Below are 27,481 nucleotides of genomic sequence, written 5' to 3'. Positions count from 1 at the left end.
TCAAAATCCATCCTTCTCAGCCAGGGGTTGTTGGGGGGGTAGTAGGGGGGTCAGTGCTACCGGTGTCTGTGCTATGACCCACAGTCAGGGCCACAGCCGGCCCTCGTCTCTCTGCCCCTGTGAACAGGCCCTGCCATTGGCTCCTGGGAACTAATCCGTCCTCCGGAGCCCTGTAAGCCCCCCTTTGTTCCCTCCTGCAGACCAGATCAGGCTGAAGACAGACACTCCAGTCTTGACTGGCTATCAGTTTCAGACCTGTTGGCAGTCTAGTCGAGGCCACCAGGCTCCAGCACAGCAGAGCTCTGGCCAAGCCACCATCAAAAGGAGGTAGGAAAAAAAACATGTACCGAAATTGTGTCACCTGAATTCTGTCACGGTTGGAACACGGCGGAAGGGTGGTCAGAAGGGGTAGAGACGGGGGGATTGTTAGTTTCAACAGGAGCTCTCTCTACTATAACAGAACGGAGTAACAGAGAACAGGATCTCAAGAAGGTCATTATCCTCCCTCTCCTAATTTGAGCTCTGGCGCAGCAATGAAGGACTGCCTTTGTCTGTCTGGGATTAATGCAGAAAGCTCAGGATGCGATGTCAGAGGGAAGTAATCAGCCAGCCAGGCAGCGTGGGCCCTACTCCTTCATAATGCTGCCTGCCTCTGCTGCCTGCTCCTGGCCAGGGCCCCCGGCTCATTTCTGTGGAGATGAAATCTATGACAAGCCCCTCAGTGAAGCTGAGAGCAGGCAACAGTCCAGTAACACCCACAGGGCCTGCAGGCATCCTGTGACCCCCTTAGAAAAGTCACATTCACTTTGCTCTGGAGAAGGGAAAGAGAACGCCGCTGGCGCTTCCAGCCCATGTGAAATGAAGAAATGTGAGGAGGTGAAAATGAAGTGAAAATAAGTTAAGATTCCTCCCTCTTTCTCCTCCCCCTCTCGCAATTACTCAGAAGAGGGGTGGAGGGGGGTGAGGGAGGGGGAGGAGGGGGGTATGACTTCACTTAATTATAGCCCACTAATTAAACGGAGACAGGACATTAGAAACAGCTCTGGATATTCATGTTTATGTTGTGTGACTGTTTATATTAGATATATAAACCGGATTGTTGTAGTTTGTTTCTTTTCCGCATAAAGCAGAGGGTCGAGGGCTCGCTAACCAATCAGGGTAAAACATAGTGAAAGAGGTTGGCACTGCACTCAAGGACCAGAAGTAATGCTTTTATTGAGTTATTTCTGCCTTCTTATACTGGGTGCATTAATGTGCTCTTTCTGCAGCAGATTGCAACTAAGCGAATGATGTGAAGATACAACCCAACAAGCAGGTTATTAAAATGACCAATTGACATTCAGAAGTTTTATTCATCATATTCACAGACTCACAGCAGTAATCAGAGAATATCGTGGGGAGATGGAATAGTTCAACATTTCTTTCTCTGAGAATGTAAAATATTTCTGGTTACAGAATAACTGTGTGTATGACAATGTATAACCCCGTATTGGAGAAATGTGATAATTGGGCTGTTCTTTAACCATTTTCAACAGGAGACTATTATTTTATAATAATATAATTCATCTTAATTAACAACAGACAGTTAGTCAGAAGGGAGTAAGTCAACATGCTCTGGTCCTGTCGATGTGGATGTTGGTTCATGTATCAGAGATATATTCCCATCATCTTCCCTGTATTAGCTTACTGAGGCCTCCAATGTGGTGTATTAGATACATGCCCCAAACCGGGATAATGTAGAACAGATTATTTCTGTTCAGGAGGTCTGGTATTAAGAATACAACAATAATACCCCCAAAACAACAACTCCAATCCTTGGATAATTGATAAACAAACTAACAAACCACCATAACTGCTCCCAATCCCCTCTCTTCATAAAAATAGAATCCATAGAACATTGACTTGAGTGGGGATCCCATTCTAGGGATTGTATTTCTCTGCCTCGCACCTTGGTATTGGCTCATGTCTCTAATCTAAAGGGAAACTTCAGAAGGACTCATCTTCATCCACTTTATAGATGAATAAGCATGAGGACAACGTAATGGTTGAGAGGACGGCCTGCACACTGTGTACCAGGCCCACCATAGAACTCTTCCTAAATAATATGAGGACAACAACAAAGAGCCAATCAGAGTACAGGGATAAAGGAGGGTTTTAATACCTCGCATTCATTCTCTCCAACATCTGGTTCTTGACTAATGAATACCAATACTGCAGAGCATGTGGCCATGCAATTCATCAATGTTCAGTAGAAACAGAAGAGAAACAGTCCACAGGGTGTGTAAACCTGTTGTGTGTGAACATCCCATTCTGGGCATCTAATATGTACACCTTAGTACTCCTACTGGGGTTGGTGAGTAATTACAATTGACATGCATCTCAACAGCGTGGTCCTAAAACTTGTTTTCTGGACAACTGGGCATATAATTTGTTTTTGAACAACGTTTGTTTTATTTGTTAGTTTTGCTTCAGAAGTGATTGTGTAGGTATATATTTTGTCCTGCTACAGCAGGTAAAAGTCAACGACAGAAGCTAACTAGCAGTTGGAAACTTTATAGGGGGGCTCCGGTCTTACCTCGGTCCCTGACGGCGTGGCCCCTGGCGAGTCCATCTTGCGTTTCTTCCGAGGTCCGATGGCAGCTAGCGCGGTCAGGTTCGCGTCTCGTTGCCTCACCAGGGCCATTTCCTGTTGCTGCATCTGAGGGAGACAAAGAAACAGGCACACGTTAGCTTAGCATTACTAGCTCAGCATGACCTTCAGTTACATGGGTCAACAGATTACATGGGGGTAACGATTCAGAGACATTGGTGAGGTGTGCGAAGAAAACCTAGTTAGTAGTTATCTTACTGTACTTGTTGTTTAGATCTAATGGTCTATTGTACATCTACCCTCTATCATAACCAACTGTAACTATTTGACCAACTCTCAGCTGATAGTAAAGGCATGACCAAAATGATTTGGCAGGGAAAATGTATTTCTGTCCCATCTGCCAAAACAGACTAAGGTGTTACATATCATAAATGGATGAACACAAAGGACATCATCAGTAGCAGAGGCATGTCTGTGCGCACAGAACAGGTCTTTAGCTGAGAAATTACATTTTAATGTCCATCCCTCCAGTAAATTGCCCATCTCTCTCCCTCTCTCCCCAAACTCAGAGAGAGACAAAATGGCAGCATGTTTAGCAGGGTTCATGTCTGTAACTCTGAGTGGTGCTGCATGGTCACATGCCTCATAGTGATTTTTCAGCATGTGATGTGTAAAGGGGAAACAGTGGTGAGGCGCTGCCTGAGGTAATGTCATGTCTGACCTGGGGGCTGAGAGGGAGAAGGGCTGAGGGGAGGGAGGGGAGCGTTATCTGACCTGGGGGCTGAGAGGGAGAAGGGCTGAGTGGAGGGAGGGGAGCGTTATCTGACCTGGGGGCTGAGAGGGAGAAGGGCTGAGGGAGGGAGGGGAGCGTTGTCTGACCTGGGGGCTGAGAGGGAGAAGGGCTGAGGGGAGGGAGGGGAGCGTTATCTGACCTGGGGGCTGAGAGGGAGAAGGGCTGAGGGGAGGGAGGGGAGCGTTATCTGACCTGGGGGCTGAGAGGGAGAAGGGCTGAGGGGAGGGAGGGGAGCGTTATCTGACCTGGGGGCTGAGAGGGAGAAGGGCTGAGGGGAGGGAGGGGAGCGTTATCTGACCTGGGGGCTGAGAGGGAGAAGGGCTGAGGGGAGGGAGGGGAGCGTTATCTGACCTGGGGGCTGAGAGGGAGAAGGGCTGAGGGGAGGGAGGGGAGGGGGAGCGTTATCTGACCTGGGGGCTGAGAGGGAGAAGGGCTGAGGGGAGGGAGGGGGGAGCGTTATCTGACCTGGGGGCTGAGAGGGAGAAGGGCTGAGGGGAGGGAGGGGAGCGTTATCTGACCTGGGGGCTGAGAGGGAGAAGGGCTGAGGGGAGGGAGGGGAGCGTTATCTGACCTGGGGGCTGAGAGGGAGAAGGGCTGAGGGAGGGAGGGGAGCGTTATCTGACCTGGGGGCTGAGCGGGAGAAGGGCTGAGGGGAGGGAGGGGAGCGTTGTCTGACCTGGGGGCTGAGAGGGAGAAGGGCTGAGGGGAGGGAGGGGAGCGTTATCTGACCTGGGGGCTGAGAGGGAGAAGGGCTGAGAGGGGAGGGAGGGGAGCGTTATCTGACCTGGGGGCTGAGAGGGAGAAGGGCTGAGGGGAGGGAGGGGAGCGTTATCTGACCTGGGGGCTGAGGGAGAAGGGCTGAGGGGAGGGAGGGGAGCGTTATCTGACCTGGGGGCTGAGAGGGAGAAGGGCTGAGAGGGGAGGGAGGGGAGCGTTATCTGACCTGGGGGCTGAGAGGGAGAAGGGCTGAGTGGAGGAAGGGGAGCGTTATCTGACCTGGGGGCTGAGCGGGCTGCGGATGGGGCTGGGAGGGGGGGACGTTATCTGACCTGGGGGCTGAGCGGGAGAAGGGCCGAGGGGAGGGAGGGGAGCGTTGTCTGACCTGGGGGCTGAGAGGGAGAGGGGCTGATGGAGGGAGGGGAGCGTTATCTGACCTGGGGGCTGAGCGGGAGAAGGGCTAAGATCGGGGAGGGAGGGGAGCGTTATCTGACCTGGGGGCTGAGAGGGAGAAGGGCTGAGGGGAGGGAGGGGAGCTGTTATCTGACCTGGGGGCTGAGAGGGAGAAGGGCTGAGGGGAGGGAGCTTTGGGAGCGTTATCTGACCTGGGGGCTGAGAGGGAGAAGGGCTGAGGGGAGGGAGGGGAGCATGTTGTCTGACCTGGGGGCTGAGAGGGAGAAGGGCTGAGGGGGAGGGAGATGGTGCTGGGGGCTGAGCGGGAGAAGGGCATTGGAGGGGAGGGAGGGGAGCAGTTATCTGACCTGGGGGCTGAGAGGGAGAAGGGCTGAGGGGAGGGAGGGGAGCATTATCTGACCTGGGGGCTGAAGGGAGAAGGGCTGAGGGGACCCAAAGGGGAGCTGCTACTGTGCATTTTCCATCACATTAAAGATTGTAGCCGGGCTGTGTTCTGCTGTAACAGGAGGGGATGTGTGCTGAGCTGACAGGACTGTGTGCTGAACCTGGGGTCAGGGCTGTGGCTGCACAGGAGGGCTGAAACAGCTGTGTGCCCCACACCCACGTGGCTATCCTATCAACTCCAGTCACAGCCACAGCACAGAGCTGTGGAGAAAGGGCGTGTGTGCTGCCCAACTGCCTGACCAGTGGGGGAGAGGCCTGAGTTGAAGTGAACAGTGACAATCAATGTGTTCTTTCATGTGTTTCATGTTCTTTTATGTTATCTAAGATCGTGTGTATGTGTACAGTATGTGTGTGTTTGTGTACATGCTTGCGTGTTGTCTGATCAGGGGAAATGTCATGTTGCTTTCAGATGGTGCTCTTGTTTCAGCTGTTATGAGCAGCCAGGCTATATGGAGAAGGTGCTTTTTGTATCCTTGTATGCAATAGGGCTTTGAAATGGTCAAATCCTTGTGATGTAATGTGATTTGTTGATTCAATTTAAGTATTTAAGCTGTGTGCTGCACGTGTGTATGTGCATGTTGTCTGATCAGAGGAAATGTTGCTTTCAGATGGTGCTCTATAAAGGGCTGGTTGCATTGGTTTACAAAAACCTGATCCAAAATGCGCATGCAGCTGTGTGTCTCTGAATCTTAAAAGGGCCCAGTGCAAAGCATGCCCTTTAGGGTGTTGCTGTAACAGGGCTGTGTGCATTTATCAAGGCTGTGTGTTGTAAAAATTCAAAGCACACTGACAACTAAACAGGGCTGTGTGCTGTAACAGGGCTGTGGCTGTAAAGGGCTGGAGACAGTAACAGGGCTGTGTGCTGTAACAGGGCTGTAAAGTAGACAGGGCTGTGTGCTGTAACAGGGCTGTGTGCTGTAACAGGGCTGTGTGCTGTAACAGGGCTGTGTGCTGTAACAGGGCTGTGTGCTGTAACAGGGCTGTGTGCTGTAACAGGGCTGTGTGCTGTAACAGGGCTGTGTGCTGTAACAGGGCTGTGTGCTGTAACAGGGCTGTGTGCTGTAACAGGGCTGTGTGCTGTAACAGGGCTGTGTGCTGTAACAGGGCTGTGTGCTGTAACAGGGCTGTGTGCTGTAACAGGGCTGTGTGCTGTAACAGGGCTGTGTGCTGTAACAGGGCTGTGTGCTGAAACAGGGCTGTGTGCTGTAACAGGGCTGTGGGCTGTGTGCTGTAACAGGGCTGTGTGCTGTAACAGGGCTGTGTGCTGTAACAGGGCTGTGTGCTGTAACAGGGCTGTGTGCTGTAACAGGGCTGTGTGCTGTAACAGGGCTGTGTGTTGAAACAGGGCTGTGTGCTGTAACAGGGCTGTGTGCTGTAACAGGGCTGGGCTGTGTGCTGTAACAGGGCTGTGTGCTGTAACAGGGCTGTGTGCTGTAACAGGGCTGTGTGCTGTAACAGGGCTGTGTGCTGTAACAGGGCTGTAACAGGGCTGTGTGCTGTAACAGGGCTGTGTGCTGTAACAGGGCTGTGTGCTGTAACAGGGCTGTGTGCTGTAACAGGGCTGTGTGCTGTAACAGGGCTGTGTGCTGTAACAGGGCTGTGTGCTGTAACAGGGCTGTGTGCTGTAACAGGGCTGTGTGCTGTAACAGGGCTGTGTGCTTAACAGGGCTGTGTGCTGTAACAGGGCTGTGTGCTGTAACAGGGCTGTGTGCTGTAACAGGGCTGTGTGCTGTAACAGGGCTGTGTGCTGTAAACAGGGCTGTGTGCTGTAACAGGGCTGTGTGCTGTAACAGGGCTGTGTGCTGTAACAGGGCTGTGTGCTGTAACAGGGCTGTGTGCTGTAACAGGGCTGTGTGCTGTGTGTGCTGTAACAGGGCTGTGTGCTGAAACAGGGCTGTGTGCTGTAACAGGGCTGTGTGCTGTAACAGGGCTGTAACAGGGCTGTGTGCTGTAACAGGGCTGTGTGCTGTAACAGGGCTGTGTGCTGTAACAGGGCTGTGTGCTGTAGGGCTGTGTGCTGTGTGCTGTAACAGGGCTGTGTGCTGAAACAGGGCTGTGTGCTGTAACAGGGCTGTGTGCTGAAACAGGGCTGTGTGCTGTAACAGGGCTGTGTGCTGTAACAGGGCTGTGTGCTGTAACAGGGCTGTGTGCTGTAACAGGGCTGTGTGCTGTAACAGGGCTGTGTGCTGTGTGTAACAGGGCTGTGTGCTGTAACAGGGCTGTGTGCTGTAACAGGGCTGTGTGCTGTAACAGGGCTGTGTGCTGTAACAGGGCTGTGTGCTGTAACAGGGCTGTGTGCTGTAACAGGGCTGTGTGCTGTAACAGGGCTGTGTGCTGTAACAGGGCTGTGTGCTGTAACAGGGCTGTGTGCTGTAACAGGGCTGTGTGTGCTGTAACAGGGCTGTGTGCTGTAACAGGGCTGTGTGTGTGCTGTAACAGGGCTGTGTGCTGTAACAGGGCTGTGTGCTGTAACAGGGCTGTGTGCTGTAACAGGGCTGTGTGCTGTAACAGGGCTGTGTGCTGTAACAGGGCTGTGTGCTGTAACAGGGCTGTGTGCTGTAACAGGGCTGTGTGCTGTAACAGGGCTGTGTGATGTAACAGGGCTGTGTGCTGTAACAGGGCTGTGTGATGTAACAGGGCTGTGTGCTGTAACAGGGCTGTGTGTGTGCTGTAACAGGGCTGTGTGCTGTAACAGGGCTGTGTGCTGTAACAGGGCTGTGTGCTGTAACAGGGCTGTGTGCTGTAACAGGGCTGTGTGCTGTAACAGGGCTGTGTGCTGTAACAGGGCTGTGTGCTGTAACAGGGCTGTGTGCTGTAACAGGGCTGTGTGCTGTAAAGGGCTGTGTGCAGGGCTGTGTGCTGTAACAGGGCTGTGTGCTGTAACAGGGCTGTGTGCTGTAACAGGGCTGTGTGCTGTAACAGGGCTGTGTGCTGTAACAGGGCTGTGTGCTGTAACAGGGCTGTGTGCTGTAACAGGGCTGTGTGCTGTAACAGGGCTGTGTGCTGTAACAGGGCTGTGTGCTGTAACAGGGCTGTGTGCTGTAAGCAACACGGGGTCCTGAGGAGAGGCGCAGTTCCACCACGGCTCCCAAACACCCATAAACACGTAACCAGATGACAGGTTCAGGAAGTGATTCCAGGGAGTGTTTGGGTGTGAATTTGGGCAGAACTATGCAAATGAGGAAATCCAGTGGAAAGGAAGGAAGCAGCTGGATGATACTAGCTAGCTATTATGGCTAGAGATTTCCATTACACAGTTTGGGTACAGATATCAGATGGAACTCTGGTATCAGTGTTAACCCTGTCAAGCTTGGTTACACACAGAAAGCTCTGAAGGCTTGACCTCAAAGGATTCGGCTGCCTCCATGGAGAGAGAAAGAGGGTCTGCTGGGGTCTGTGTGTGTGTGTGTGTGTGTGTGTGTGTGTGTGTGTGTGTGTGTGTGTGTGTGTGTGTGTGTGTGTGTGTGTGTGTGTGTGTGTGTGTGTGTGTGTGTGTGTGTGTGTGTGCGTGCGTGCGTGCGTGCGTGCGTGCGTGCGTGCGTGCGTGCTATCTCTCTGATGGCACCATGATGCCAGGATGCATCTCTACCCTGCCTGGCAGTTGGCACCAGGCGTGGGCTCACACAGCCTGCAGCGTTCTACCCTGCCTGTTCTGCCATTCAGATTTATGACTGTATGATAAATGCAGACCTCATTTCACCATCTGCAACCATCCCTCAACCCCAACCCTCCCTCCTCCAGTCTGCATTTCCCCTCACTGGAGGCTGAGGCCATAATGATGCTGGGAGAAGAGACTGATACCAATCTGATCTGAGGCCTGCTGCCATAGTGCTTCTATAACTCTACATAAGATGACTGCAAACCTGGGCTGCATCTGAAATGACAAACTATTTCCTATACAGCGCAATGCACTACTTTTGATCAGAGCACTATGAGTCCAGGTCAAAACTAAAGTGTGGATGGATTTGACCTTACTGGCACCATATTCCCTATATAGTGCACTACGTTTTCCCTGTATAATGCCCTCCATTTAACCAGGTCAAACGTAGTGCCGTTTATAGGCCTAGGTTGCCCTTTTGGACACACCCCTGGGCGGGGCCTGTGTACTGTGTATTATTGACTCGTCTAACCTATGGATGAGAAGCCTCAACTAGACTACCACCAAGGTCACTGAAATACTGGAGACTGCAGCTCAAAACAATAGAATAAAATAACCAAGAACCAACAAACATTATTTGCCAGGTTCGATCAATGTCTGCGCTTAAGTATTTGGTTCTCCCTAAGTCTCTTAAAAACCAGTTCCTGCAGTCTGCCCGCATGCCCTTTGGAAACAGGGAAGGAGTCTTGTAAACTCAAATTATTTACAAAGGTCAGGAGAAGTAGAACATTGCTTAGATGTGATGCAAAAATCCCCCGATAGAATCTCCAATCAATGTGTTTGCCCAATAATCAGGCTACACTTCCTATAGCTAGAGGTCTGATTTCAATACACAAACAGCAATGTTAACACCTTTAACATCATAACTGAAAAAGTATTCAGTAAATGGATTGAGTGAAGTGAAGAAACAGTCAATATCAGAAGAGTGGATTTGCTTGTCTTTTATAGACCAATTCTGTCCCATTTGTTGGCTGAGATTTTCCCATGCTTATTTACTTGGTTGTTCCTTTTTCTGAATTACAGCAGTAAAAACTCAGTCAGGGCTATGCCCTAAATGCTTCACAAAAAATTCAGCCCTTCAAGCGTCAAACCCACATAAAAACCTATGCACAGTTCTTTGTCTCCTCACAAGGAAAGAACACGATGTCCATGTTCTCTACACGATGCAAAAATGTCTGAAACAGGGAAAGGCAGACAGACAGCAAGAGAGAGATCGTTCTTCAGACAGACTGCAATCAGATAAACCCCACATACACAGAGGAGTCAGATCCATAAGCCACGATGTCCAACCTGACGTTTTCTATCTGTGCAGTTCGCTTGGTAACAAAGGCTTCTACCCCCTGGCCTGGGGGACTAGCTGCTCGCCTCGCGGCCCCCCAGACGCTTACAGACAGATGTCCTTGGTGGAGCAGAACGCAGAGCAGAGAGGAGGCAGGGCTGACGTCACAGATGGCTGTGGGGCTGTGGAGGAGAGGAGAAGGGGGCTCTCTGCCCTCTAAAAGGGCCCAGGATAAAGGCAGGGCAGGGGGCCTCTGCTGATCTCTACTTCCAGCCCAGACCTGGTCTGAGGCCGAGGGGGCACAGCAGGGAAACTCTAAGGGTCATAACAACCCATATAATAAGCTATATACTGTATACTGAGGGTGTGTGTGCACGCATGTGTGTGTGTGTGTGTGCATGTGCACGTGCATTGACTTCCTACTTATGCAGCTACCTAAATCCATGCATTTGATATCATCCCTTGACACCAGCACAGCAGACTTGTTTTGTTGGTAACTATATGAGGCAGTCTGTCTATCCATTCTATGAACATCTGTGAGCTTTAAGGCCTTTTCTCATTTAAAATGCCTGGTAGAGTCTAAGCTGAATCACCAATCAGATCTTCAACCTCACCTCAACTCAGTAGACATCCAATATGACTGGGCCAATCTGCGGTGTCTCCCCATGTTTCAGCAATGACCTACTGATGTGGGGGCTGTATTTGGTAGAGCTACAGTATAGCTGTGGTACACAGGTGACAGTGTCTGTGATTTATTTAGAATTCAAGGTACACTTAAACAGCATGGTTACCACAGCATTCTGCAGCAATACGCCATCCCATCTGATTTGCGCCTTTAGTGGGACTAACATTTGTTTTTCAACAGGACAATAACCCAACACACCTGGTTTGGGATGAGTTGGACTGCAGGGTAGCCTAGTGGTTAGAGCGTTGGACTAGTAACCGAAAGGTTGCAAGTTCATATCCCTGAGCTGACAAGGTACAAATCTGTCATTCTGCCCCTGAACAGGCAGTTAACTCACTGTTCCTAGGCCGTCATTGAAAATAAGAATTTGTTCTTAACTGACTTGCCTAGTTAAATAAAGGTAAAAAAATATATAAAAAAATAAAAAGAGTGAAGGAAAAGCTGCCAACAAGTGCTCAGCATATGTGGGAACTCCTTCAAGACTGTTGGAAAAGCAATCCAGGTGAAGCTGGTTGAGAGAATGCCAAGAGTGTGCAAAGATGTCATCAATGGAAAGGGTGGCTACTTTGAAAAATGTAACATATATTTTGATTTGTTTAACACTTTTTTGGTTATTACATGATTCCATAGTTTTGATGTCTTCACTATATTCTACAATGTAGAAAATAACAAAAAATCTAGAAAAACCCTTGAATGAGTAGGTGTGTCCAAACTTTTGACTGGTACTGTATATTCTTCAAAGGTTGTTGTACCTTCAGAAAGTATTCAGACCCCTTGACTTATTCCACATTTTGTTTTGTAACAGCCTGAATTCAAAATGGATTAAATAGATGTTTTTCTCACCCATTTACACACAATACCCCGTAATGACACAGTGAAAACATGCTTTTAGAATTTTTTGCTAATATTGACAATGAAATACAGAAATATCTCACTCATATACAGTAATTATTCACACCCCTTTGCTATGACACTCCAAATTGAGCTGAGGTTCATCAGATTTACTTTGATGTGTCACTACAACTTGACTGGAGTCCATTTGTGGCCATTTCAATTGTTTGGACATGGTTTAGAAAGAACACACCTGTCTATATAAGGTCCGACAGCTGACAGTGCATGTCAGAGCAGAAACTATAGTATGAAGTCCAAGGAACTGTCTGTAGATCTCTGAGAAAGAATTGTGAGGAGGCATATATCTGGGGAAGAAATATGAAACTACCCAGACTTTGCCTAGAGCTGTCCCTCTGACCAAACTGAGCAACCGGGCAAGAAGGACTGGGCAAGTAGGACCTCATGGAGTTGACCAAGAACCCAGTTCCATGACAGAGATGGGAGAACCTGCCAGAAGGACAGGCACATGACAGCACGAGATGGAGTTTGGGAAAAGGCACATGACATCTGGAGTTTCTACAGCACTTCACCATTCTGGACTTTATGCGATGACATCAGATGGGAAAAGGCACATGACATCACGCCTGGAGTTTGCACATGACATCAAAAGGCACATGACATCACGCCTGGAGTTTGGGAAAAGGCACATGACATCACGCCTGGAGTTTGGGAAAAGGCACATGACATCACGCCTGGAGTTTGGGAAAAGGCACATGACATCACGCCTGGAGTTTGGGAAAAGGCATGTGACATCACGCCTGGAGTTGACATGACACGCCTGGAGTTTGGGAAAAGGCACATGACATCACGCCTGGAGTTTGGGAAAAGGCACATGACATCACGCCTGGAGTTTGGGAAAAGGCACATGACATCACGTTTGGGAAAAGGCACATCACGCCTGGAGTTTGGGAAAAGGCACATGACATCACGCCTGGAGTTTGACATCACGCCTGGAGTTTGGGAAAAGGCACATGACATCACGCCTGGAGTTTGGGAAAAGGCACATGACAGCACGCCTGGAGTTTGGGAAAAGGCACATGACATCACGCCTGGAGTTTGGGAAAAGGCACATGACATCACGCCTGGAGTTTGGGAAAAGGCACATGACATCACGCCTGGAGTTTGGGAAAAGGCACATGACATCACGCCTGGAGTTTGGGAAAAGGCACATGACATCACATCATGACATCACGCCTGGAGTTTGGGAAAAGGCACATGACATCACGCCTGGAGTTTGGGAAAAGGCACATGACATCACTGGAGTTTCATGACATCACGCCTGGAGTTTGGGAAAAACATGGCACGCCTGGAGTTTGGGAAAAGGCACATGACATCACGCCTGGAGTTTGGGAAAAGGCACATGACATCACGCCTGGAGTTTGGGAAAAGGCACATGACATCACGCCTGGAGTTTGGGAAAAGGCACATGACATCACGCCGCCTGGAGTTTGGGAAAAGGCACATGACATCACGCCTGGAGTTTGGGAAAAGGCACATGACATCACGCCTGGAGTTTGGGAAAAGGCACATGACATCACGCCTGGAGTTTGGGAAAAGGCACATGACATCACGCCTGGAGTTTGGGAAAAGGCACATGACATCACGCCTGGAGTTTGGGAAAAGGCACATGACAGCACGCCTGGAGTTTGGGAAAAGGCACATGACATCACGCCTGGAGTTTGGGAAAAGGCACGCCTGGAGTTTGGGAAAAGGCACATGACAGCACGCCTGGAGTTTGGGAAAAGGCACATGACATCACGCCTGGAGTTTGGGAAAAGGCACATGACATCACGCCTGGAGTTTGGGAAAAGGCACATGACATCACGCCTGGAGTTTGGGAAAAGGCACATGACAGCACGCCTGGAGTTTGGGAAAAGGCACATGACAGCACGCCTGGAGTTTGGGAAAAAAGGAAAAGGCACATCACGCCTGAGTTTGGGAAAAGGCACATGGCTGGAAAAGATTCTGTGGTCCGATGAGACAAAAATGGAACTCTTTGGCCTGAATGCAAAAAGTTACTTTTGGAGAAAACCAGGAACAGCTCATCACCATTCGAACACCATCCCTACCGTGATGCATGGTCGTGGTAGCATCATGCTATGGGGATGCCTTTCAGCGGCAGGGACTGGGAGACTGGTAAGGATAGAGGGAACAATGAATGGAGCCAAATAGAGGTAAATCCTTGATGAGAACCTGCTTCAGAGTGCAAACAACCTTAGACTGGGGCAAAGATTTACGTTCAAACAGGACAATGACCCCAAGCATACAGCCAAAGCAATGCTGGAATGGCTTCAGAACAAGAATGTGAAAGTCCTTCAGTGTTCCAGCCAAAACCCAGACTTGAATTCCATTGAAAATATGTGGAAAGACTTGAAGATTGCTGTTCACCTCCACTCCCCATCTAACTTAACAGAGCTTGAGAAAATTTTAAAGGAAGAATGGGAGAAAATCTCCAAATCCAGATGTGATAAGCTGATAGACATACTCAAGACAACTCAAAGCTGCATTCGCCTCCGAAGGAGCTTCTACAAAGTATTGGCTTAGGGGTGTTAATACTTGTGTAAATTAGATATTTCTGTATTTCTTTTTCAATACATTTGCTAAATGTAGGGTACTGTGTATAGATGGGTGAAAGATAAATAATTTATGTATTTCATTTTGAATTCAGGCTGTAACACAACAACATGTGGAATAAGTCAAGGGGTATGAATACTTTCTGAAGGCACTGTATATAATTTATTAAAAAGTCCAAAAATGAATATAGCAATCTCAGATCGCCCCTTTAAGTGAACTGGATTTGGATACAAATGATCCCAAATAGATACAAGAAAGAAAATTGTCTGACACGTAGGACAGCATCTTTCAATTTTTATTTTTTTAAATTTTTATTATTAAATAATTGTTTTATGCATCATAATATGTATTTAATCAGAGTAAACACACATACTGTAGGTAGGTATGAGTCACTGCATTAACAAATGATTATACATAGACATGCTTGAATACACAAATGTGAAGTGATTAATACCACATTGAAGAAGTTCAGTAAAGGTTTTTCTTCACCATAAACTAGAGAGATGAAGAAAGCATCTGTTTGCTGCCATACTTATTATACGTATACGTTACCTATGGAAATGAACCCTAGTTACAGTCTCAGCATGTTCTATTTTCTCCTGAGCTGGATGGATACGTCACAACTATTTCCAGAGCCAACAACCAATTATTCAGCGCCATGAGCCCTCCCCGGAGCTAAGGTCATTATGTGAGGGCCACTATCATGACCCTACGGTTCGTATTTATTTGCAACTTATTTGCAGAAATTAAACCGTGTATAAAGGCTGTGCATATAAAAATTGATTGTGTATAAAACACACTCCAAAACCCATCCATAGAGCTAGTATTATCATTCTGTAGAATAACATTTGTAGAATATTTTTTAAAGAATAGGAGTTTTTAAACAGAGGAACCCAGAAATCACCGATAAGCATATTCAAGCAGCAGCATTATAAGGAAGCGCCAGGAAAGCGGTGATCATTAAAAATAATGCTTATCTAAGGGAAAATGTCCAACTTGAAATGTTCTTCTTTCACATGGTCTCCCTTTACATGCGACCGTGCTTGGGCTAGCAGTCTTCTCTCTCCCTCTCTCTATCTTTTTAAAGAGATTCGGTGCTCATCACCTTTCCATTGATCACGTATCATTTGCATCTAGGAAAAGATGTGAACTCAGATATTCAAGAGGACGAGGACGATCGCAATGATTTATTCATTTCTAAATCAAAAAAGTGGAAGGTAGATGAGAAGAGAGAGAATCTTCACAGGGAAGCAGAGAGAGAGAGAAGGCAGGCATGCAGCGGAGGGGAGAGGAGACTGCAGGGCTCTGAGGCTGGGCTCTTCTTTCACACTAGCCTCCAGGCACGTGGTGTGCAAGTCCTGCTAATTACCAAGGTGAATCATGCTGCCGCTCTCTAATTAGCCAACATGACAATCTAATGGAAACATGCAGCCAGAGCTGGCACACTTAGAGAATCAACTCACAAAGAAAGACCCCTCTCTTTTACACTACCCTCCTCTTCCTTCCCCTGTGAATTTCTATACAACTTACATTTCTCAAATAAAAAGGGGGCAGGCTGGTTGAGCTATTGTTCTCCAGTGCAGGTACAGTTTAGAAAGGAAAGAGGTGAAGAGAATATGAGGTAGTCTGGCTGGTCAGGATTTAGCTCTTCTTCTCTCCTCTGTGTGTGTGGTGTTTGTTCCCTAATTGAAACATGTCCTCAATCCTGCCTCCTCTCCTCACCCTGTTATCCCGGGAACGGAGGGAGGCTGGCTGGCACCCCGCCACGAGCGAAGCTCAGCGTACCCAATTCCCCTGTCGCTGGAGTCCCAAGGAGTGCTACAGCGCACAAAGAAAAAGTGCTCCTACAGGCTTCTTTTGCAAGAGAAGACGAGCCGCAATCTCCCTCTGAGGCAAATCTCCTTTTTTTGTTGTTTTCCTTCTCATTACAGGACTTTGTAATATTCCAAAACACACAGGAACACCAAAGGTATTTTTAAAAGCCTGGTGATTTTTTTTCTTTATAATATGTCTTGAGGAGAAAAAAAAGGGAAAAAACTGAGAGAAGTTGAAACTCCAGACAACAAAGCAACAAATTTAAAAAAAATAGTGCTAGTGTGGACTATTTACTAGGCTGTGCATGTTGAGGAGTTCATCAAAACAGATCTTCATTCTGAAATAATTAAATGAACAATTAAATAGGCCCGCTTTGATCTTTCAAACAACACTGATGAAACACTTCAACAATGGGAAATATTTGAGAAGACGTGTGGATATCTGATATTTGCATGTATCTACATACACATTTGTAATAACCACTAAGAGGTTAGAGGTACTTAACCTCACTGTTTTTCCTGTAGTAGAACACAATCTTCCATGTACAGAGACTCTCAAAGAGCATATCTTTTAAAAGCCAAACGTAAAAGTTCAAAGAAAGGGAGAGATATATCAACAAATGTCAGCGCTCTGTTAACTAGCCCAAACTGGCTTCATAATCATAGTGATTATTCTGACAGGCTTTAGCCCTGAGCATGCCTAACAGCGAGCGCTCTACCCTGGGTACGATGACGGGTTCTGTGGGGCCAAGCGATGAGAGGCCATGAACCACAGATACAACAGACACAAAAACACTAATAAATGCATGGCACTGTAGCCTTGTCCTCTGACACCTTTGACAATAGAGGAGAAATCGCGCTGCATGACGGGGCCTGTTGCACAAGCGGTTTTACAGGCTAATAATATGACCTGGTCATCTGTGGGGGATGCTGGGGCAATCCTGTCTTAGAGCCAATGATGTCTTGGAGCACATTGGTTACATCCAGAGGTTATAATTAAAATAAGTTGGATAAATCTACAATATCTCTTGATGGAGGTGGGAAGAGAAAAATGTAAAAATGTTGACCAGTGTTTCTATGTCATGTTGATGCTACTGACTCCAAGTCAATCCAGTAATACACTATGTGGATGTATGTAGATGTTTATGCATCTGGCTAGGACATACTATCCATATAACGCCTCTTGCTTTTAATTGGTGTCATACAAGGTTGAGAGTTGAGCAAGGGCAGAATTCATTGCTGCGTGGTTCAAGACATTTCATGATCAATCCTGGTGTGCAAACGAGGCAAGAAAAAACTCCCTCTGAACGCCCGAGGAGGAAAAATATTTGAGGAAAATTATTCTAACAAAAAGCTGAGCGATTCCCATTGGACAGCTCTCCGTTTCACACGGGTCTGGAATCACTCTGAGGTAAAGTGGAGCAACGCTGCAAGGACACAGATCCGACTGGCTGGATGAGAAGAGAGAGGAAGGGAAGACAGGGGCTCCCACATCTCACCCCCCCACCCCAACACCCCCTCAGCCCCCCTGTGGCCTGCTGATATGGGGGTGTCATTCAGAGCAACCAAGAGCTGTCTTAACAACAGTCTCACTGACAGTCCTTATCGTCAACGATACAAACTGTATAGTGATATGCCTCTAAATAAGCTGGCTATGTTCAATTCTTGTAGAGGATCATCTTTATGTTAAACAGTCTTGGATAACATCTGGATGTGTAAGCTTTCATTCCAGCCCTGCAGTAACACACCTGCTTTAGCTAATCATGTCCAGACTGAAGATCATGATGAGTTGATTATTTAAATCAGGTGTGTTTGAGGAAGGAGCAAAAGACAGGCTTGTGTGTCCAACTGTCCATCACCTGATATTCCTCTGCATCAACATGTCACCTGATGATGCCAAAGTTCACCTCTTTCAATTCCTATTTTGCCAGGAAGTTTATCATAGGTGTATCAAGCTGTGATAAGTCTGTTACCCATTTATTTCAACGATCTAAATGTTTATTTTCGTGGGAAACCTGAAGCAAAAGGCTTTGCACTCAGCCTTGGCATTGCATGTGGTGTTTAAAATATAATTGGGCTTTTCCAATAACACATTTACCATTAATTATTTATGGTTTTCAACCAATTAGATTCTAAAGCCATGGCCCGAAACATCAATGACCCGCATTTCTTAGCTGGTTTGATCGAGAATGAAATTAGGAGGATAAGGGCCTTCATCAAAATAAATGCCTGTCCTTACAAAGGCAACAAATTCTAGGGAACATTATCTAGGGAAACCATTATCCCAATCAGCTGACAGACGTTTGACCGACTCCTCCCAACCAATCATAGGCTAAAGAGCTGAGCGACCTCTCAGTTGTGTTCTCAAAGCCAGAACCATCCCACTGGGAACAAACTGGTTGAATCAACGTTGTTTCAATGTTATTTGTCAATGTATTGTGACGTGGTATAAGTCATCAACTCTTATTTTCATGGTAGAATTTAAACCACATGATTATGTCATCATGGTAACCAAATTGCAACAAACCTTGTATAAAATATGTTGAATTTGTACCTTTAAAACTATGTCAGATCTTCAACGTTATATCCACTTTCAGACAAAAAAACAATAGGCTGGGCAGCACCTCCTACTGGAGAATTGATCTATCTACAGGTACCCTTTGGTCTCCCATCCAGGGTTTTAACTGAGCCCAGCCCTGATAAACTTTGATATTTGTCCCTGACTATTACCAATGTGATATCGTGAGAACGATTGTTGAGAGACCTCCGCTTAAAAACAAAACAGATTCACTGTTGCTATCAAAGTCATTCCAAAGGGCAGGTTTAACAGAGCAAAATAAACATGACCAAATCAGTTAAAGAATAGGACTAAATCAAATCAACTTTATTTAAAGTGCATTTAAAGTTTGATTTGATTTAGTCCTTTTCTTTCACTTCGATTTTTGGTTGAGATGGAGACCTAAATCCAACATATCAATTATTAATTTGTAGACAAACTGGAATTAAAGCCAGACTACATCAGTGGCACAGAGAAGAAACTATTCAAGCAGAAGATAAATCTCCTTCAAATGTTATAATTTGGTTGCACTGACAAGCAAAAACATTTCAATATCACTTCTGAAATGCAATACACTTAGCCTTATTAACTTGTTGACAAGTTAACCTCTTTGGGTACCCCCACCCTTTGGGTACCCCCCCCACTCTTCTCAATTTCCACCTAAAGACATACCCTAATCTAACTGCCTAAAGCTCAGGCCCAGAGGCAAGGATATGCATATTCTTGGTATCATTTGAAAGGAAACATTCTGAATTTTGTGGAAATGTGATTGTAGGAGAATATAACGCAATAGATCTGGTAGAAGAAAATACAAGGAAATAAACATACGTTTTCTGTTTTTTATTGTTGCTGCAAGAACAGCCAAACATACAGATAGGATGCTGGGGATGGTTTGAATGAAGAACATAAGATGGCAACAATAGCTAAACAACGTTTTAGACAGGTAACTTCAAAAATGAGCGAGCTACATGACATTGAGCATGAAGTCACCCAGGTGTCCCACACAAATGTACCCAAATGTACCCAAGTGGCCGAATTGGTACAGTGATACATTTTGAAGGAAAGAACTATATACAAAATACATAAATGCTATTCTAACACCTCCCCCCCAAAAAAATATATATATGAAAAAATAAATAAATAAATAATAAACAAACAATTAACAAGGGTAACTATTTACACATTTTCTATTTACAATATTGTGAAGACCCTCAGTCCTCTACACAATATTGTGCTGCTGGTGCCATGGCCCATAGCAGTCTCTTTCTGCTGTAAAGCAGAGGCTTACTGAACAGGTGGTGCAGGTGATGGGGCATTTCCTGTGACAAAGGGCACAACAACGTCTCCCTACTGTGCCCTTTTTGCCCTGTGGCACATTCATGCCTGCAAAGATTAATCTGGGCAGGTGAACACCACTGGTTGGAGCAGAAGGTGCTGCAGTGGACTTGCTGTAGCTAGCAAGCTCCTGGATGAGCAGCTCCCTGAAGGCTTGCTGTGAGATGGGGGGCTGTCCACAGCTCTTGGCCACACCTCCCATGCTCTTGTTGTAGTCCTTCACAGCAGCTGGAATGGGGACATTTTTTTGTGGTCCATGCCCCGGCACCGTCCTTCACACATCTGACGACGTGATCTCCACTGAAGGACTTGTGGATACTGGAGCACATGACCACCTCTCTGGTATCCATCCACTTCACAAACAGCAGTCCATCCTCACGGATCCATCGTATGGTATCCCGATCAGCCCGCTTAGGCATGTCGTTCACCTTTGTCTTTGGAAATCCCACCCTGTTGGTACGAATGGTGCCACAAGCAGACACCTCTCGCTTCCTCAGCTCTGTAAACAGGGTAGGGCTTGTGTTGAAGTTGTCCACAAACAGTAGCCCTTCCCCAGCAGTTGAAAATCCAATAACTCCATAACGGAATCATAACTCAATAAATTACCGGTAGCAATATTGTTTTTAAACAATAAACAAAAAAACTGCAAGTGTAGGCACACACAGAATCAGCCAAAACAAACAGCTTGTAACCCCATTTGGTTGGTTTGTTACGCATGTATTGTTTGAGGCTGATTCTGGCCTTTGAGGCTACCATCCTCTCATCGATGGACATGTTCTGGGCGGGCTGAAAATAAGTCTTGCAGGCATCAATGATACTGGGATAGAGAGGTTTTATTTTACAGAGCCTATCAAACCTTGGTGTGCCTCTCAAACCTTGATGTGAAGCGCCCGTGAGATATTCAGAAACCTTTTACAAGACATGACAGTCATGGGGAAAGGCAGTTGATTGAGAGCTGAAGTTCCTTAGAGTTTTCAACTTCACCAGCCCCATGTAAATGACCATTGAAAAGTAGCAAATAAATTCATTAAAAATCCTACAATGTGATTTTCTGGATTTTTTTTCTCATTTTGTCTGTCATAGTTGAAGTGTAACTATGATGAAAATGACAGGCCTCTCTCATCTTTTTAAGTGGAGAACATGCACAATTGGTGGCTGACTAAATACTTTTTTGCCCCACTATATATATAGAGTGCAGGTAACATAATCACTATGGTGAAGTGCTGTTCCATTCCAAGTTCATGTAAAATTTATTTAAAAAATATATCACACACACACACAGTATTGCCAATGTGTACTTTACACATTTCATTACAGATGATATATTTTATATATTGCAAATAAAATAAGAAAACCAAAAAAAAAAAAACTCAAAATCAATAATATTTCATATTAATTTCAAACAATGACATTAGCATAACATAACATTCATAACATTCAGCATGGCATCCTCGCCGTGCAGAAACATTACTTCCACCTGGGAGTCAAAACTAACAAAACTAGCTTCCCTGAAAGATTCATCTTCCTGAAGAAACTCTGTCTCGATCAATTTCCTCTATAATTTGGGTTAAATCTGTATACCTAGACTTTGTTTTAGCTTTTCCTGATTTATTCGCCATAATTTATATAAACTTGTTGAAAATGCTGTTGAATATGTACTGCTATGCGTAACACTCGTGGCTCTGTCAAGTAGGATTTGCAATGGCGAATGAACCTCTTTTATGCCAGAGTTAACGACAAAGGCTGGTCTTCGAACGTATAACCATTACATATTGCCGTTTACCTCAGCTCATTGGCTATCTTCCAAGCTAGAATTCAAGATGATCAGTGCTCATTGGGCCAAAATACAATCAATCAACAATAGACCGGTCCTACCATTGGTGCGCAATGAGGTCATTGATTGGTGTCTTCAAATCGCTTTGTTTCGGTCAATACGTCTCGGTAAAAGAACCATCATGTATGGTTGTGTTAGTAACAACCAGAGGATTGCAATGAAACCAACCATGACTGGATAAACGTTTGTTTAGTGTGTGTAATTACCACGAACGCTTTGTCCAAAGTTAAATGAGACGGAAATCACGACACAATGTTTCGTGTTAGGCTATAAAAATGGATGTTATCAAACAAAACCAACATTCACTGTGTAGTCAGGTCACTTGGCATTGCCACCAGAGGAAGATCTTCAAAGGTAAGCGATTTATTTTATTGTTATTTCTGACTTTCGTGACGCTAAAACTTGAATGGAAAATGCTAGTAATACTTGTGTGTGTGTGTGGGGCGCCGTCCTCAGAAAATTGCATGTTTGCTTTTGCAGTAAACCTTTTTGAAATCTGACACAGCGGCTGGATTAATAAGACGTTCATCTTTTAAATGATGTAAGATACATGTATTTACAAGAATGTTCACTATAACAAATGGTGTATTTAGAATGGTAGCTCTCTGCAGTTTCACCGGATGTTGGCCTGGTGGGACGTGAGCATCTCCCCTACCCTAGAGAGGTTAACAAATGATACAGTATGTTGATATCACGTCTCCAACTCAACCAAAAATACAATTTAAAGAATGGGATTAAGCTTGTGATTCAGATGGAACTATCCAAGTGGTAGATATACTACCGTTCAAAAGTTTGGGGTCACTTAGAAATGTTTTTGTTTTTGAAAGAAAATAAAAAGATTGCATTAAAATAACATCAAATTGATCAGAAACACAGTGTAGACATTGTTAATGTTGTAAATGACTATTGAAGCTGGAAACAACAGATTTTTTAAAATGGAATATCTACATAAGAGTACAGAGGCCCATTATCAGCAACCATCACTCCTGTGTTCCAATGGCACATTGTGTGAATGTAGCTAATCCAAGTGGATCATTTTAAAATTATGTTAGCACAGCTGAAAACTGTTGTTCTGATTAAAGAAGCAATAAAACTGGTCATCTTTAGACTAGTTGAGTATCTGGAGCATCAGCATTTGTGGGTTCGATTACAGGCTCAAAATGGCCAGAAACAAAACACTTTCTTATGAAACTCGTCAGTCTACTCTTGTTCTGAGAAATGAAGGCTAATCCATGTGAGAAATTGCCAAGAAACTGAGGATCTTGTACAATGCTGTGTACTACTCCCTTCACAGAACAGCGCAAACTGGCTCTAACCAGAATAGAAAGAGGAGTGTGAGGCCCCGGTGCATAACTGAGCAAGAGGACAAGTACATTAGAGTGTCTAGTTTGAGAAACAGAAGCCTCACTGGCAGCTTCATTAAATAGTACCTGCAAAACACCAGTCTCAACGTCAACAGTGAAGAGGTGAATCCGGGATGCTGGCCTTCTAGACAGAGTCCCTCTGTCCAGTTTCTGTGTTATTTTGCCCATCTTAATCTTTTCTTTTTATTGGCCTGAGATATGGCTTTTTCTTTGCAACTCTTCCTAGAAGGCCAGCATCCCGGAGTCACTTCTTCACTGTTGACTTTGAGACTGCTGTTTTGAGGGTACTAGTTTTCACCTATGCTAACATAATTGCAAAAGGATTTTCTTATGATCAATTAGCCTTTTAAAATTATCAACTTGGATTAGCTAACACAACATGCCATTGGAACACAGGAGTGATGGTTGCCGATAATGGCCTCTGTAAGCCTATGTACAGTTGAAGTTGGAAGTTTACATACACTTAGTTTGGAGTCATTAAAACTCGTTTTTCAACCACTCCAGATATTTCTTGTTAACAAACTATAGTTTTGGCAAGTCGGTTAGGACATCTACTTTGTGCATGACACAAGTTGTTTTTCCAACAATTGTTTACAGACAGATTATTTCACTTATAATTCACTGTATCACAATTCTAGTGGGTCAAAAGTTTACATACACTAAGTTGACTGTGCCTTTAAACAGCTTGGACAATTCCAGACAAAATGTAATGGCTTTTGAAGCTCCTGATAGGCTATTTGACATAATTTGAGTCAATTGGAGGTGTACCTATGAATGTATTTCAAGGCCTACCTTCAAACTCAGTGCCTCTTTGCTTGACATCATGAAATCAAAAGAAATCAGCCAAGACCTCAGAAAAAATTTGTAGACCTCCACAAGTCTGGTTCTTCCTTGGGAGCAATTTACAAACGCCTGAAGGTACCACATTCATCTGTACAAACAATAGTACACAAGTATAAACACCATGGGACCAAGCAGCCGTCATACCGCTCAGGAAGGAGATGCGCTCTGTCTCCTAAAGTGCAAATCAATCCCAGAACAACAGCAAAGCACCTTGTGAAGATGCTGAAGGAAACAGGTACAAAAGTATCTATTACCACAGTAAAACGAGTCCTATATATGCACATGGGGACAAAGATCGTACTTTTTGGAGAAATGTCCTCTGGTCTGACGAAACAAAAATAGAACTGTTTGGCCATAATGACCATCGTTATGTTTGGAGGAAAAAGGGCAAGGCTTGCAAGCCGAAGAACACCATCCCAACCGTGAAGCACGGGGGTGGCAGCATCATGTTGTGGAGGTGCTTTGCTGCAGGAGGGACTGGTGCACTTCACAAAATAAATGGCATCATGAGGTAGGAAAATTATGCGGCTATATTGAAGCAACATCTCAAGACATCAGTCAGGAAGTTAAAGCTTGGTCACAAATGAGTCTTCCAAATGGACAATGACCCCAAGCATACTTCCAAAGTTGTGGAAAAATGGCTTAAGGACAACAAAGTCAAGGTATTGGAGTGGCCATCACAAAGCTCTTACTTCAATCCCATAGAACATTTGTGGGCAGAACTGAAAAAGTGTGTTCGAGCAAGGAGGCCTACAAACCTGACTCAGTTACACCAGCTCTGTCAGGAGGAATGGGCCAAAATTCACCCAACTTTTTATTGTGGAACGCTCCCCGAAACATTTGACCCAAGTTAAACAATTTAAAGGCAATGCTGGGAATGTGATGAAAGAAATAAAAGCTGAAATAAATCATTCCATCTACTATTATTCTTATATTTCACATTCTTAAAATAAATTGGTGATCTATGGTTGCCTGGATTGGTTCTCAATCAGAGGCAGCTGTTCATCGTTGTCTCTGATTGGAAACCATATTTAGGTAGGGCGAAAATAAACATTTGCAGGGCGAAAATAAACATCCAGCCAGGATGGGTTGTGTCAGCTCTGCACTCCAGACCTCCAGTACGCCTCCTCAGTCCAGTGCGTTCTGTGCCTGCTCCCCGCACTCGCCCTGAGGTGCGTGTCCCCAGGCCGGTACAACCAGTTCCGGCACGACGCACCAGGCCTCCAGTGCGCTTCCAGGGTCCAGTACTCCCTGTTCCTGCTCCACGCACTCGCCATGAGGTGCGTGTCCCCAGCACAGTACCACCAGTGCCGGCACCACGCACCAGACCTACAGTGCGCCTTGCCAGTCCAGAGCGTCCGGCGTCAGTATCCAGTCCAGAGCGTCCGGCGACAGTACCCAGTCCGGGAACCTCCAACGACGGGCCACAGACAGGAACCTCCAACGACGGGCCACAGTCCGGAACCTCCCACGACGGGCCACAGTCCGGAACCTCCCACGACGGGCCACAGTCCGGTCCCCAGCCCGGGGTCTCCAGCGACGATCTCCAGCCCGGGGTTTCCATCGAGGGTCCCCAGCCCTCAGTGTAAAGAAGGGGGGCGGCGTCCAGAACCAAAGCCGCCACCAAGGTTAGATGCCCACCCAGACCCTCCCATATAGGTTTAGGTTTGCGGCCGGGAGTCCGCACCTTTGGGGGGGTACTGTCACGCCCTGACCTTAGTTATCATTGTTTTCTTTCTTTATTTGGTTAGTTTTTTGTATTGTCTAGGGTTTTTTGTATGTCTAGGATTTTTCTAGTCTAGGTGTTTATATGTCTACGGTTGCCTGGATTGGTTCTCAATCAGAGGCAGCTATTTATCGTTGTCTCTGATTGGGAAGCATATTTAGGTAGCCATATTCCCTGGGTATTTTGTGGGTTATTGTCTATGTATAGTTGCCTGTTTCAGCACTCGTGTTATATAGCTTCACGTCCGTTTTGTTGTTTTGGTTTGTTGAAGTGTTCTTCGTGTTCTTCCTTTAATAAAGAGGAATGTGCTCATCACGCTGCGCCTTGGTCTCCTCGTTACAACGAGCGTGACAATATGACATTGTATTTCCTTTTCAAGGCTGTCCTTTTGACTGGGTGAATATAGGTTGTAATCTCATTTATCAACGTCTCAACCAAATATTACCAAGTTATCCATGTTGAAATGACGTGATGTGCCCAGTGAGATGTGAGGTCCTGGGGATGATGAGTTTAAACCAGAGAGTCTTCCTCTCTCCTCTCCCTGCCTCCAGATGGAGTTCTGATGATGAATCTATGGCCGCAGTGTGTCTGTGTGTCTGACACTGTGATGTATGTAGGTCTGGTCCACTCTCCCCCCACCCCTCTCTCAGTGCTGAGAGGACCTGATGATTAGGCACTGCCTCGCCTCCTGCCTCAGTGGGATTTCAGACAGAGCACACAGACCAGACCAAACAACAACAAAATGAGGAATACTCGTTTTGGCCATTGATTTTCACTGGGGGCATTTCTAAAATAGCCCATCTGACCTTTTGGGGCGAATGTTTCTGAATGGAGGAAACAGGGGCGCTACACACGTTTGGCCTTATGCCTTTTTCTATCTGCCTGGGCGGTACTGAAGGCTGACGGGGAAGGGGGATGGATTAGGTTGAGGTGGAAACTGGAGAGGTCTGATAGAGGCCACATGGGGCCAAGGCTGCCATCATACTACCAGAGTAGTGTGTCTCTATCATCCCACTCTGACTGGGTGTAATTCACCTGTAAGCACCTCAATAAAGTTCCCCAACACCTCCCTGTTCCCTCCCCATATACCACACCTGCCTTTACAAGCAAATCAAGCGCCAACTCAATTTCAACACACATTTCTTGTAACAAGTATATAACACTGTCATAGAAAATTATTTTTGGAAGGGTGGCAGGATTGTCCACCCGTCCATCAGTCACCTGGAAGAGCAGCTCAGCCTCATTATCCTGATTAAATTTGTGCAGATGTGCTGAATGAGGAGCCGCCACCGACAGACTCCCTCTGTGGTAACCGCGGTGACACAAACAGCTACCTCTGTCCCCTTGAGCCAGTCAGGTGATGAAAACCAGAAAGGCACAGGACTGAGAAACAACGGTCATTAAGCAAAAAAAGAAAGAAGGGGGGACGAAAAAACGTAGAAAAAAACCTCCCCCTGACTGTCGCACTTAACATTACATAAAGTAACAATTTCACCCCCCCACACACCCCTCTCTCTGCTCCTTCTGAATTTCTAAAACGAAAATGAGAATGTGCCGCATTCCTTTCTCAGGAGATAATCTGGCCCCATCCAGATGATGAGCGGCCTGCCACTTAACTGGGAGGAGATCCACTTTGATCACACCGCCCCGGGGCGAACCTATCGCAGCACAGCCTATTACACTGCCTCATTTGCATATGCAGCTAGGGCTTATGGGGAGGCTGAGATCTAGTCTAAAAGTTCTCAACGAATGAACAGAGCCAAGGAAAAGCATCACTTCACCACACACTGGTGTGGTGGTAGTGTAAGATCTTTTTACAGAGAGCAGTGGAGAGGAGAGAAGATCCCCATTCTAATGTCCATACCATACCATTTGGAATGCATGTCCAATACATTGCTTCATACTAAGTGGTACACTAGTATGGACATAGAATTTGAACGTGGCTAAGCAGCTCTATGTTGCT

The 27,481-nt window shown here is 46.0% G+C and overlaps 1 protein-coding gene across 1 annotated transcript in view; it reads right to left on the bottom strand.

Annotated features, from left to right (window-relative positions):
- Positions 1–27,481, bottom strand: part of LOC135557437 (transcription initiation factor TFIID subunit 4-like) — a 127,297-nt gene that overhangs the window by 39,980 nt on the left and 59,836 nt on the right. The window contains 1 exon segment of the mRNA XM_064990698.1: positions 2,576–2,698. Within this exon segment, the coding sequence (XP_064846770.1) occupies positions 2,576–2,698 (123 nt within the window).

The sequence above is a fragment of the Oncorhynchus masou genome, chromosome 2 (genome assembly GCF_036934945.1).
Source record: "Oncorhynchus masou masou isolate Uvic2021 chromosome 2, UVic_Omas_1.1, whole genome shotgun sequence".
Lineage (NCBI taxonomy): Eukaryota > Metazoa > Chordata > Actinopteri > Salmoniformes > Salmonidae > Oncorhynchus > Oncorhynchus masou.
This window is presented reverse-complemented; position numbering and strand designations above follow the sequence as displayed.